This window comes from Macaca mulatta, chromosome 7, assembly GCF_049350105.2.
Source record: "Macaca mulatta isolate MMU2019108-1 chromosome 7, T2T-MMU8v2.0, whole genome shotgun sequence".
Taxonomy (NCBI): domain Eukaryota; kingdom Metazoa; phylum Chordata; class Mammalia; order Primates; family Cercopithecidae; genus Macaca; species Macaca mulatta.
This window is the reverse complement of record NC_133412.1, coordinates 46,960,910-46,975,366: the sequence shown is the minus strand read 5'-3', so window position 1 is coordinate 46,975,366 and position 14,457 is coordinate 46,960,910. Positions and strand designations below refer to the sequence as shown.

The window sequence follows — 14,457 nt, the reverse complement described above, 5'->3', positions numbered from 1 at the left end:
CCAGCTACTTGGGAGGCTGAGGCATGAGAATCGCTTTAACCTGGGAGGCGGAGGTTGCAGTGAGCCGAGATTGCGCCACTGCACTCCAGCCTGGGTGACAGAGCGAGACTCTGTCTCAAAATAAATAAAATATAATATAATAAAATAAAATTAATAAGGGAAGGCTGGACCCAGTGGCTCACACCTGTAATCCCAGCACTTTGGGAGGCCGAGGCAGGTGGATCACGAGGTCAGGGGCTCAAGACCAGCCTGGCCAAGATTGTGAAACCCCGTCTCTACTAAAAATACAAAAACTAGCTTGGTATGGTAGCGGGCACCTGTGATCCCAGCTACTTGGGAGGCTGAGATAGAGAATTGCTTGAACCTGGGAGGCAGAGGTTGCAGTCAGCTGAGATCTCACTACTGCACTCCAGCCTGGGTGACAGAGTGAGACTCCATCTCCAAAAAAATACCCTTAATCTGATAAAGATGAAAAGATTACTTATTACATATACACACATACACACACAGCAAATATACTAAATAGGTGAAATGTTAAAAGCATTTCTTTTCATTAAAACCAAGAACAATACAAAGATGCCTGCTATCACGACTCCTATTTTTTATATATATATATATATATATATATATTTTTTTTTTTTTTTTTTTTGAGACAGAATGGTGATTGCCTTAAAATCACCCACCTCGGCATCCCAAAGTGCTAGGATTACAGGTGTGACCCACCAAGCCCGGCTCCTATCATATTTTAGTAAGCTACCAGGTGATTCTGATATTGGTGATCTAAGCACCCTCTCTGAACAGCCCTGGGCTGGAGAAACCATTTACGCATTGAGATGGCTCCTTGTTCCCAGTGCCTGAGCCCACCTACCAAACACCAATGCCAGCCACTGATCTGGCTATGCTTCCTTCGTTCATAATAATCCCACTGTTCTATCTCATTTTTCTTGGATCTTCACAATTGCCCTGTGAGACTGACTTAACAGGAGTCACCTCCATTTTACAGATGAGAACACTGAGACTGAGGTTATGACTGGGTGGCAGAGCTGCAGTGCAAGTCTGGAAACAGCGTTGCTTTTCCTCTCTGTGTAGACCAGTACCTCGGGGAATCCTCCTGTCCATGCCCCTAAACTAAGGCATCTGGGACTATGGGATGTGTTTACCTGTAGCCTGTGAGTCAAGGCTGTAGTTAATTAAAGCTTAGCAGTTTGGTTGGGCGCAGTGGCTCACGCTTGTAATCCCAGAACTTTGGGAAGCCGAGGCGGGCGGATCACTTGAGGTCAGAAGTTCGAGACCCAGCCTGGCCAACACGGTGAAACCCTGTTGTTATTGAAAATACAAAAATTAGCCGGGTGTGGTGGCATGCACCTGTAGTCCCAGCTACTTGGGAGGTTGAGGCAGAAGAATTGCTTGAACCTGGGAGGCAGAGGTTGCAGTGAGTCATGGTTGTGCCACTGCACTCCAGCCTGGGTGACAGAGCGAGACTCTGTCTCCAAAACAAACAAACAAACAAACAAACAAACAAAAAAACAGATTAGTAATTTGACACTCGATGTTCTTGTTTCCTGGCAAAGTGTCATGCCATGTTGCATATGAACTTGTCTTTTTTCTTTAATAACCCTCTAATGTACCCAGGCTTAGTTTTGGACACAAGGGAGACTAAATATTATTTATTTAGGCATACACACAAGTTCTGCCTTCTGAGGGAAGAGAGAAACTGCCCTTTTCCACGAAGAATCTATCAGCCAGGAATGCACCAAGAATGGGCCAAGATTACAACTCTGATGATGCAGAGAGGTGAGCACACCATTCCCTATAGATAGCTGAGGCCCAGACAGGGTAGTGAAGTGGCCCAGGTCACATAGCTGGCTGATATACAACAGGAGAGGCAGGTGTACAGAGCAGCTTGCAGAAGTACAACCAACAGCTGAAAGAGCTCAGGGAAGGGAGTAAGCACGTGCCACTCCGCAAAGAAGGAAGCCAGAAAGGGGGAGCAAAGGTTGGGGAGAGGAAAGCCTTCTTCAAACAGAAATTAAGACAAGTGAAGGTTGCATCTGCTGGGGAGAATAAAAAGAAGAGGGTCTGTGGATGGGACGTGGTGGAAGAGGTGGGGAGGGATCAAGCTGGTGAAGATGGTGAACAGCAGGCTGGGGAGCTGGGGTTCTAGTCTCTGGACAGGGCCTCTGAAGTCTCCTGCCAGCATGCTGTACCCCTCAAAGTGCCCTAGAGAGCCTAGGAGAGAATGATAATAATGACAACCAACATTATTAATTGTTCACCACGTGCCAGGCACTTCACTTGGGTCATCTCATTTAATTCTCAAAACCCCAGGAGGCAGATACTATTTTCATTCCCATTTTACAGAAGCAAAAGCTGAGGTAGAGAGATTATCTTGCTTGAGGCCACTCTAAAAGCCAAGTATTGGAACCCACAGAGCCCACCAAAGGTAAGCTTTAACAATTGTATGAAATATCCTATTTTAAATAGTCATGTAAATAGTGCATTCCATTTTTAATATGCGTGCATCTGTTTTAATACTAATAAATGTCTTTGCACCAAATCCTCAGGCAAAACTACCCTCCAGGCAGGCAGAGCCACTGTATTTTCTCTATGGCTTCATGAACCCTGGGTATGATGCCCAAAAACCCAATAGTGGATGCTGGAGCCCAAGGAAGATTTTGAAGCAAACGGTGGATGCAAGGTGTGATGCTGGTTTTCTGCCTCTAGCTAGTGCCATTTCACTAAAAGATATTATCATCCTCTAACTTATGAAAAACTGGACAGAGAGGACATATTCATCTTTCTCCCTTAGCCTCTGCCTTGGTTGTCCAGTCCTGACATTCAGAATCTCCATACATTCAGATTCCCAGCAGGTTACCCAAAGGACCTATTGATACCACTCTGCCCCCTTCACTTCTTTCCTGTGGACATACTCTGAACCCAACCCTGACCAAAATGTCCAGAAAGATATATAAGCAGACTGCCATAACCTCTACCTGAAAGAGGCTCCCCAGTCCTCCCGCCATCACCACCTGTCCCATGATCTCCCATCTCCAGGCCTTTACTCACACTGCTCCTTCCACCTGGAATGCTCTCCCCAGCTCCACAATCCTGTCCATCCCTCAAAATCTGTCTTACAGATCACACCCTTCATGAAGACTTCCCTGATCCCTTCCTGCTTGATATAATTTGGCTCTGTGTCCCCATTCAAATCTCATCTCAAATTGTAATCCCTATAATCCCCATGTGTTGAGGGAGGAACCTGGTGAAAGGTGACTGGATCATGGGGGTGTTGTCCCCCAGACTGTGACTGAGTTCTCTCAAGATCTGATGGTTTTATAAGTGTCTGACAGTTCCTCCTTCACATCGTGCTCTCTCTCACCTGCTGCCATGTAAGACGTGCCCCTTCCCCCATGATTGTAAGTTACCTGAGGCCTCCCCAGCCATGAAGAACTGTGAGTCAATTAGACCTCTTTTCTTTATAAATTACCCAGTCTCAGGCAGTTCTTTATAGCAATGTGAGAATGAACTAATACACTCCCCCATGATGGAAGTGACCAATCCCTTCTCTGAAACAATCACCCTGTCTTAACAGAGACCCTAACCCACTTTAGGAAAGAATTTCTCATGCACATTTAAAAATCTTCCTGACCAGCATATGAGCCACGCAAGGACAGGATTTGTATGTAGTTATTCGCTGAATCCCTTGCACATGATAGGCAGTCAATACACATTTCATGAGTAAATACATTCAAGAATCACACTGTGTTCCGACTAATCACAGCTGCTAATGCTCTGTGGGTAGAACCAACCAGCAAAGCGCACCAAGAAGAGAAGGTGATGGCCATGTGAGAACAGAGGCAGGCGCTCTGCCCAGTATCATGGGAGCCAGCCACACATGTAGCTTGCCTATTACTTGCCACATTCCTCAGCTCACCCCACCAAACAACTCTGCATCCCTTATGGTTTTCCCCCATGCCATCTTCCTGGAATCACCTGGCTTCACAGGCTTTTAGGGATAGGGTTTGGCAGTTTCCCCCTCAACCTTCCATTGGTGATGTTGAATTTATTTTGAAATTATTTTTCTAGGGCAAGTCATAAGTGCTTGGCCATCAGCCAAGTAGAACTCTCCTCCACTCTGTCACATCTTCCCAATGAAACTTCCCACCATGAAATGACACCCACTCTTCTTAGTCAAAAAGGAAGGAAATTTGACATCAACAAGGAGGTGCAACACAACGATGTGTCCTTTGCAAGGGAAGGAGGAAGTGCACCAGTTCTCTGTAGCACACAACCAGGCTCACCTATGGCTTATTAAAGCAGATCATCAGTGAGTCTCACATGTTTCAGGATACATGCCTGTGAGCTCCCAGGCCCATGAGTCCACTACAAGACAGTGCTAAGCCCATTCAACAACCCTCCCCATCACCCCAGTGAAGCCCTGGCCTGGGCATCCTGCAAGTAACGGGGATGAGCAAAGCCATGCCCTGGTGTGCCTTTGCCCATAGTCTGCTTTCAAGCACCCATAGAAGGGTCCTAAAAACATAAACCTCCTATCCAGCCAGCTGCTGCTGGCTTTATCTCTTCAGGTTGAATCTCAGTAATGACTTTGCTTCTGGATAAAACACAGATGTTATAAGGAAGGGTTATAACTTAAACAACTTTGGGAATACTTCCATTTCAAGGTAGGTGGGGGAAGTAGGAGGCTGTAATATCCTCCAAGGAAGTGTGGGAGGGGATCCTTGAAGAGAATGGGCCTGTACAGAACAGACTAGGTGAAGACAACAGTCCCCCGTTGCAGAGGCCAAGCCCTGGTCACACCCTGGAAATGAACCATCATAATAAATAGAGCACATACCTGTGGTATCTGGTCTGTGCTAAACAGCCTGGGGAGCTTCAGGCTCAGCATCTTGGAGCTGGGTTGGCAAGGCCAGTGGGTGACAGCGCCTCCCTGTTACCAGGCCTCAATCAAAGCTCTGACATGGCCTGGGGCGTCTCTGCCTAGCTGGTGCTGTGCTGCTTCCCTGAAAGAGGACAGCATGAAGAAATCCAGTCAGTTTCAGCCTAACTCCAGCTGGGTCAGGACAGTCCGCTTGTTCAACTATCGAACATATACTTGCTACACATGATGGCACAAGATCAAGCTTCCTTAAAAACAGCGAAACGATCAGACTGCTGAGTCATCCACTCCAAGAGTGCTGGAGGGAAGTAATTAAATAATAATATGGGCAATTACTATGGTCTGAATGTTTGTGTCTCCCCAAAATTCATGTGTCAAAACCTAATCTCCATTGTGGTGACAAGGAGCAGGGCTTTTGGGAAGTGACTAGGTCATGAAGGCTCTGCCCTTATGAGTGGGATTAGTGCTCATAGAAAAGAGGTCTGAGGGAGCTTGTTCGCCCCTTCCACCATGTGAGGAGACATAGAAGGAGACATCTATGAGGAATGGGCCCTCACCAGATGGGGAATCTGCTGGCACCGTGACCTTGAACTTCCCAGCCTCCAGAACTATTAGCAATAAATTTCTGTTGTTTATAAATTACCCAGTCTTGGGTATTTTGTGATAGCATGCCAAATGGACTAAGACAGTGATCATAAAATTGCAGAGCTAAGGCCAGATGTGGTGGCTCATGCCTGTAATCCCAGAAATTTGGGAGACTGAGATGGGAGGATAAGTTGAGCCCCAGAGTTCAAGACCAGCCTGGGCGATATAGTGAGACCTTGTTTCTACAAAGAAAAAATTAAAATTAGCTGGGCATAGTGTTGTAGTCTGAGCTATTCAAGGGCGGGCTAAAGTGAGATCACTTAAGCCCAGGAGGTCCAGGCTACTGTGAGCCATGATCATGCCACTGCACTCCAGCCAGAGCAATACAGCAAGACTCTGTCTCCAAAAAAAAAAAAAGAAAAAGCCACAGAGCTGAAAAGGGTCTTAGAGGTCACCCAGTCTTCTCATGTTACACATGAAGGTGGGAGGGGTGGAATAACTTTCCCAAGGCAGCAACGCAGTGAGAGAGCTGGGCTGCTCACTGCTCCACTCCACCAGAGGCTGCGCCTGGATGGACAGTGGGATCTTTTTTTTTTTTTTTTTTTTTTTTTTTGAGACGGAGTCTCGCTCTGCCGCCCAGGCTGGAGTGCAGTGGCCGGATCTCAGCTCACTGCAAGCTCCGCCTCCCGGGTTCACGCCATTCTCCTGCCTCAGCCTCCCGAGTAGCTGGGACTACAGGCGCCACCACCTCGCCCGGCTAGTTTTTTGTATTTTTAAAGTAGAGACGGGGTTTCACCGTGTCAGCCAGGATGGTCTCGATCTCCTGACCTGGATCTTAAGTCTGTGTCTAGCCAGTGGGTGGAAGAGGACCAGGAGCTGCCCCAGATCACAGAAGGAGAAGCAACTCAACTCTTCCAGAAAGCTGACCAGAGTTCGGTTGCCCTGAGACACACAAAAGAACCAAGCCAAGCAAATAAATCCAAGGCACTTGTTGGAGACAGACCAACTCAAGAGTAAGTAACAAGATTGCTTAAATGCAGGATGAAGACCACTTAACAGCTGTGAGTAATGTGCACCACAGAGACCCAGAACCCTTGGAACAGGTCCAAGAAACAGAAAAATACACCTTGGATTTAGCAAAGAAGAGCAGAGTTGGAAATTGACCATGGTAAATTTCCTCCTCTACCTCTATCATCACTGGGCCGAAGTCTACCACCTCCTGAGAGCCCTCCTCATAGTCCCTGTCAACCAGAGGGGTTCTTTCCCCACCTCTGAACACACAGAGACCTTGCTTGTATGTACCTGCGGCACCAACCACATCGTACCTATAGTCACAGCTAACTTCAACCACATCGTACCTATAGTCACAGCTAACTTCAACCACATCATACCTATAGTCACAGCTAACTCTCTAGGCCTTGTCTGCCCCCTCAGGAAGAAGCCTCCCATAGCTGGCTGGAAACTCGGGGTGTATGCCTGGCCCACCCTGGGCCTCAGCAAATGCTTATTTAATGAAGCAATGATGCTCACAGTTTGAACTTGAAGTCGTTTTGATTTTTGTGGTTTGTTTGCTTTTGCTTCTTCTTATATTTATGTTCCAAGTATTTTCTGGAACTATGCAGCAAAATACAATCTGTTTATTTCACTGTTGTAAATAGGATTCTTTCTTAAAAACAGTAATAGAAGTATTATTCACAATACTCAAAGGGTGGGAGCAACCCAAGTGTCCGTTAAAGGATGAACGAATAAAACGTGGTGGTATCAGTCCATTCTTGCATTGCTATAAAGAAATACCTGAGGCCGGGCGCGGTGGCTCATGCCTGTAATTCCAGCACTTTGGGAGGCTGAGGTGGGTGGATCAACTGAGGTCAGGAGTTTGAGACCAACCTGGGCAACATGGTGAAACCCCATTTCTACTAAAATACAAAAATTAGCCAGGCATGGTGGTGCACACCTGTAGTTCCAGCTACTCAGGAGGCTGAGTCAGGAGAATTGCTTGAACCTGGAAGGTGGAGGTTGCAGTGAGCCAAGATCACACCACTGCACTCTAGCCTGGATGACAGAGTAAGATTCTGTCTCAAAAACAAGAAAACAAACAAACAAAACCTGAGACTGGGTAATTTATAAAGAAAAGAGGTTTGATTGGCTCACGTTCTGCAGGCTGGACAGGAAACATGGTGCTGGCATCTGCTCAGCTTCTAGGGAGGCTGCAGGAAGCTTACAATCACAGCGGAAGGTGAAGGAGCAGCTGGCAAGTCATATGGCAAAAGCAGGAGTGAGAGAGAAAGAAAGAAAGTGATAGTGGGTGGGGAGATGCCACACACTTTTAAACAACCAGATCTTGACAGAAGTCACTATCTCAAAGATAGCACCAAACCACGAGGGATCTGCCCCCATGATACAAACACCTCCCTCCAGGCCCCACCTTCAACACTGGGGGTTACATTTCAACATGAGATTTGTGCAGGGACAAATATTCAAACTATATCAGTGAACTATACATACAATGGAATATTATTCATCCTTAAAAAGGAAGGAAATTTTGATACATGCTACAGCCAGGACACACCTTTGAAAACCTTAAGCTAAGTGAAGTGAGCCACTTACAAAAGGACAAATATTGTACAATTCCACGAGGCACCCCGAGTAGTCAAATTCCTAGAAACAGGAAGCTGGATGTTGGTTACCATGGGCTGGGGGGAGAGAACGGGGATTTGGTGTTTAAAGGACACAGAGTTTCTGTTTGGGATGATAAAAATGTTCTGAAGACGGATGATGGCGATGGTTGCACAACACTACCAATGTACTTAATGCCACTGAGCTACACACTTCAAAATGGTTAAAATGCTAAATGTTATATATATTTTATACCAATAAAATAGTGACATGCGATTTCAAAATTATAGAATAATAAAGAAAATAACTTTTTAAAACTCACCTACATTTTGCCCAGGTTAAAAAATGGAAGTTAATACTTTGCAAAAAATACAACACTGATGTAAGTAAGCCGTGGTACACTTAGTTTTTCATGGCTAAATCACCGAGCCTTGCACACTCACAGAAGTACCACTAATCCACCTAATGGCAGGACAAGAGGCAAAAGTCCAGTAATAGGGAAACTCAAACACACCAGAGAAGCCTTAGACAACAATAGAAATCAAGGCTGGGTCTCCACAGACCTGCCTACCTAGGTCCCTTAGTTCTCCCTGGCTTTGACTCAATATCATGGGAAGAATAAGAAAGACACAGTCCCTACTGTCACACTATCTAGGTAGGATGACCACATTAGCCATGCAAAACTAAGGGGAAATACAAAGTAGTGTAGGATTCATTCATTTCTTCATTCATTCACTGCTTACTGCATTTTAATCATGTGGCAAGAAAGGGTAAGGGATAAGTGAATAGCTGATTATTCTCTGTGGGCTGCCGCAGATTTAAGGAAAAGCTGAGAATTTAACTGATATAAAAATGGTTTAAGTTTGGGATACGCAGAATAGAGGGAAGTAGGCATGCTTTGTATCATTCTATTCCTTCATTGCACAGGGGGAAAAAGATGAATAAGACTATCCTTGTCTCCAAGAAATATATAAAAAAGAAATAAAGAAATAGGACAGGCCGGGCACAGTGCCTCACACCTGTAATCCCAGCACTTTGGGAGGCTGACGCAGGTGGATCACCTGAGGTCAGGAGTTCGAGACTAGCCTGACCAACATGGTGAAACCCTGTCTCTGCTAAAAATACAAAAATTAGCTGGGTGTGGTGGCGAATGTCTGTAATCCCCGCTACTTGGGAGGCTGAGGCAGGGGAATCTCTTGAACCCGGGAGACAGAGGTTGCAGTGAGCCGAGATCTCACCACTATACTCCAGCCTGGGCAATAGAGTGAGACTGTCTCAAGAAAAAAAAAGAAAAAGAAAAAGAGAAGGAAGGAAGGAAGGAAGGAAGGAAGGAAGGAAGGAAGGAAGGAAGGAAGGAAGGAAGGAAGGAAGGAAGGAAAGAAGGAAGGAAGGAAGGAAGGAAGGAAGGAAGGAAGGAAGGAAATAAAAGAAAAGAAAAGAAAAGAGAAAGAAAGAAGAAATAAGACAAATATACACCTGTGTTAGAGTTCTCCTGAGAGGCAGAACCAAGTAGATAGGTAGGTAGATAGATAGATAGCAAGAGAGAGAGAGAGAGAGAGAGAGAGGTGATAGGGGAATTGGCTCATGTGATAATAGCAGCCAAGAATTCCCACAACAGGCTGTCTAACAAGCTGGAGACACTGGGATGCCAGCAGTGTGACTCAGTCCAAGTCCTACAGACTCAGAATGAGGAAAGCTGATGGTTTAACCCTCGGGCTGAGGCAGAAGGCCCTGAGAACTCTGTGGGGTGGAGGTGCAAGTCCTAGAGTCCAAGGGCCAGAGAGCCTGGAGTTCTGATGCCCAAGGGAAGAAGAAGGGTGCCCCAGCTCCAGGAGAAAGAGAGAGAGAATTTGAATTTCCTCTTTTTGTTCTATCTGGGCCCTTGTTGATTGGATGGTGTCTGCCCACACCGAGGGTGGATCTTCCCCATTTGGTCCATGGACTCACAACCCAATCTCCTCTGGAAACATCCTCACAGACACACCCAGAAATCACTCTTAGCATTTCTCTAGGTATTCCCTAATCCAGTCAAGTGGACACCCAAAATTAACCATCATAAGTCTACCCCCTGTCAACTTGGCACCAATCTGCATCTCCTAAACCATATTTAATCTCCAAATAAAGACAATAACAAGAAAATAGTTCTGCATAACATGATACAATTATCCTGCATACAACCCAAAACTCACTAATCCCTTCCACAGAAGAGGAGGTAAAGCTCTTGGGTGATATTTACTCTTCTCTTGATATCTCATGACTTAAATACTATGATATAACATTAAAAATACTTAACTACTGATACAAGGTCAATGAATCTTATATTACATGATGAAGAAATAAGAGAAGCACAAAAACAAAGCTATTTATTAATATATGTACATACACCTGGAAACATATTCTTAACAAAACGGAGGAACTACTCATGAAAATTACAGTCCTTGGTTCTGTAACTGATCATGTTTGTAGCTGGTATTGATAACTATCATCTTCTACTACCCCTTCTGCATTCTCTTTGCCTTCAGTAAGCACCTTAGTTAGTCATGGTTCTTTACCTAGTGGGTTGGCCTAAACCTTAATTGCTGAAGGGTCTGGGCCATTTGTTAGTACTGCCTAGATTGAGTTGTTATAGTTTCCCATTGACCTTAATCACAGAGCAGGACAATACTGAGAGGCCCAAAGAGCTTTCCTGTATTGCAGACATACTCTTCCTCACTCCCATTGTCGGGTAGAAGGGCAATTTCTTCTTGGTCATCCACATCAATCATCCCAGCCCAAAGCATCACTCCCTTCCTAGCCTGCTGATTCAGAGGCACGAGAAGCCCAAAGTGGCTGGATGGCAGTCTTAACTTCCAGCTCAGTGGAATCATTGTTGTGTCTCCTGGTGGAAGCATTCTTCCCTCTGGAACTAAGACCTTTAGACCAGCAGAGCATCAAGTCTTCTTGGAAACAGGAAGTAAAAGTTTTGTTTGTGAGTCACTAGGGATAATGGCAAGTGGTGCCCCCCACCCCCCTCCATTTCTACAGTTTGATTCCTGCACCTGTGAATCCTGGCTGTGAGAGAGATAGTACCATATATTGAACGCTGATTCTGAGCATGTACAGCCTTCTGGACAACCTTGCCCCGGCCCTGCAAGGTATTGCCACCTAGCTGGCTCTGTAATTATGACTTCAAAAGGCCATTCTACTGTTCTATCAAGCCAGCGGCTTCGGAATAACAGGAACCTGGTAAAAACAGTGAATTCCATGAGCATGGGCCCACTGTCATACTTCTTTGGCTGTAAAATGAGTTTCTTGGTCAAAAGCAATATTGTGTGGAATACCATGGCAATGGATAAGGCATTCTATGAGTCCATGGATGGTAGTTTCGACAGAAGTATCACATTCAGGGGAGACAAATCCATATCTGGACTAAATATGTATTCCAGTAAGGAAAAAACACTGCCTCTTCCACAATGAGGGAGTCCAGTGTAAGCAACTTGCCACCAGGTAGCTGACTGATCACCCCAGGGAATGGTGCCACATCAGGGACCCAGTGGTGGTCTCTCCTGCTGGCAGATTGGGCACTCAGCAGTGGTTGTAGCCAGGTTGGCCTCAGTGAGTGGAAGTCAATGTTGCTGAGCCAGTGCATAACCCCCATCCCTGCCACCATGGCCACTTTGTTCATGAGACTCTGGGATGATGACAGGGATGGGTGGCGAAAGAGGCTGACTGGCATCTATAGAACAGGTCATTCTATCCACTTGATTATTAAAGTCCTCCTCTGATGAGGTCACTCTTTGGTGACTATTAACATGAGACACAAATATCTTCACCTCCTTTGTCCAATCAGAGAGGTCCATCCACATACCTCTTCCCCAAATTTCCTTGTCACCGATTTTCCAGTCATGTTTCTTCCATATTCCTGACCATCCAGCCAAACCATTGGCTACAGCCCATGAATCAGTATACTGTATACATCCGGCCATTTCTCCTTCCAAGCAAAATGCATGACCACGTGCCCTGCTCGAAGTTCTGCCAACTGAGAAGAGTTCCCTTCACTACTGTCCTTCAAGGATGCCTCATAGAAGGGCCATAGTGCTGCAGCTGTCCATTTTCAGGTGGCCTGTATCTCCCGCAGATCCATCTGGACAGCAGGCCCTGTTTCTCCTCCTCCGTCAACTGATTGTACAGCACTTCCCATGAGGTCATAGGTGCAGGCTGGAAGAGAGAAGGCAGAGTAGGAGGAGTAGAAACCATGGGCATTTGTGTCACTTCATATAACTTACTTGTGCCTTCTGGATCTCTTCAGACCTGGTCATGTATAAACCACTTCCATTTGATGATGGAATGCTGCTGTGCATGCCCAACTTTATGGCTTGGTGGGTCACATAACACTCAGTTCATGATAGGCAGCTGAGGTCATGTGGTAAATTGGTGGTCCACAGTCAAGCATTCAGTTTCTACTAAGACCCAGTCCTACTAAGGCCAAGAGCTGCCTCCCAAAAGGAGGGCATTTATCTGTGGATGATGGCAAGACCTTGCTCCAAAAGGCCCTCTAAGGGCCTCTGCTGCAATTCACCTACAGGGGCCTGTCAAAGGCTCCAGAGAGCACCCTTATCTGCCACTGACACATCAAGCACCAATCGATCTGCTGGGTCCTATGACCCAAGTGGCAGAGCAGCTTGCATAGCAGCCTGGACCTGTTGCAGAGCCTTCTCCTGTTCTGGGCTCCACTCACAGCGAGCAGCTTTTCAGGTCACCTGGTAGATGGACTAGAGTAACATACCCAAATGAGGAACACGCGTCCCTAAAATCCAAACAAGCCCAAGGTGTTCACGTGTTTCTTTCTTGGTTGTAGGAGGGGCCAAATGCAACAACTTATCCCTCGTCTTAGAAGGGATATCTCAAGATACCCGACCCACACCACTGGATCCCTAGAAATTGCACTGAGGTAGAAGGCCCCTCAATTTTGTCAGATTTCTCACCCTCTATGTAAGCAAATGTTTTACAAATAAACCCAGAGTGGCTGCTACTTCACTGGGTCCAGTCAGCACAACACCATCAATGTACTGGGCCAGCATGATACCTTGTGGAAAGATAAGGCGATCAAGTGCCCTGCAAACTAAATCAAGACAAAGGGCCGGAGAGTTTACATACCCCTGATGTCGGACGGTGAAGGTGTATTGTTGGCCTTGCCAGCTGAGAGCAAATTGCTTCCGGTGGGTTTTAGAGACAGGTTGGAGAAAAAGGCATTTGCCAGATGAATGGCAGCATACCAGGTACCAGGAGATGTGTTATTTTGCTCAAGCAATGAAACTATACCTGGTACAGCAGCTGCAATTAGAGTCACCACTTGGTTAAGCTTGTGATAATCCACTGTCTTCTGGATTATTCAGGATCCATCTGTCTTTTGCACAGGCTGAATGAGGATGTGGTGGGAATCTCTGCCCCTGTGTCTTCAAGTCCTTGATAGTAGCACTAATCTCTGCAATCCCTCCAGGGATGCGATATTGTTTTTGATTTATTATGTTTCCAGGTAGAGACAGCTCTAATGGCTTTCATTCGGCCATTTCCACCACAATAGCCCTCCCCTCACAGGTTAGGGAAGTCATGTGGGGATTCTTGCCAGCCTCTAAGTTTGTCTATTCCCTTGGACTCACTGTGAGTCAGACCCGAGCTACAACTCTGCTGATCATCTCACCTCTATGAGCCTCGCCTCTGATTAGAGGGCCACAGTAACATTTTGGGCCTCCTGGAATCAATGTCAGCACAGAGCTGGTGTATAGCCGTCCATGAAAGTTCTGATTACCTCCTTTTCTTAATGCACCGTTACCCTGGGCCACAGGTCCCTTTGGCAAAGGCTGGGAGAAAGAATAATAGTATAAATTTTCAGTAGTGTCCCCCTCCCTTAGGGAACCCAGCCCTGGGTCTCACTCTGTTGCCCAAGCTAGAGTGCAGTGGCAATTCACAGGTGTGATCACAGCACGCTGCAGCCTCGAACTCCTGGCGTCAAGCATCTTCCCACTTCAGCTTCCCAAGTACCTGGGACTACAGGCACCCCCGGCTATGCAAGATTTCTTTTTTTACCTAGGATACAAATCCTGAATGTAAGATTTCATTTAAAAGAGAGTTCCGAAGCTTTAAAATAAGTTTTAAATAGCTTCAAAAAAATCAAAACAAAAAGAGGGTGTGTGTTTAATACACTCTCCAGGACATGCTGAGCTCCCCTGAAATAGCCTTAAAAAAGAAAACAAAACAGGCAAATCAATGGCAAAATCACCCTCAGGAGGTTTCAAGCTAAAACCTTTCCATTCAAGACCAAGCAAAATTACTAAGAGGTGAAATTTGCACTTGGCTGTCTCATTCCTCTTAGGCTAGGG

The 14,457-nt window shown here is 45.9% G+C and overlaps 1 protein-coding gene across 28 annotated transcripts in view; it reads right to left on the bottom strand.

The window, feature by feature from the left end:
- Positions 1-14,457, bottom strand: part of PAQR5 (progestin and adipoQ receptor family member 5) — a 103,242-nt gene that overhangs the window by 42,188 nt on the left and 46,597 nt on the right. For 12 of the 28 annotated variants that reach the window (XM_015142563.3, XM_077938733.1, XM_015142562.3 and 9 more), the window contains one exon: positions 4,856-5,021. In XM_015142563.3, coding sequence (XP_014998049.1) covers positions 4,856-4,906 — 51 coding nt within the window. In that variant the 5' untranslated portion in view covers positions 4,907-5,021. Of the gene's footprint in view, positions 1-1,160; positions 1,318-4,855; positions 5,022-7,633; positions 7,726-11,945; positions 12,296-13,234; positions 13,939-14,457 lie in introns of those variants that run through there. The other 16 variants (XM_028851078.2, XM_077938718.1, XM_077938716.1 and 13 more) reach the window with 4 other exon arrangements.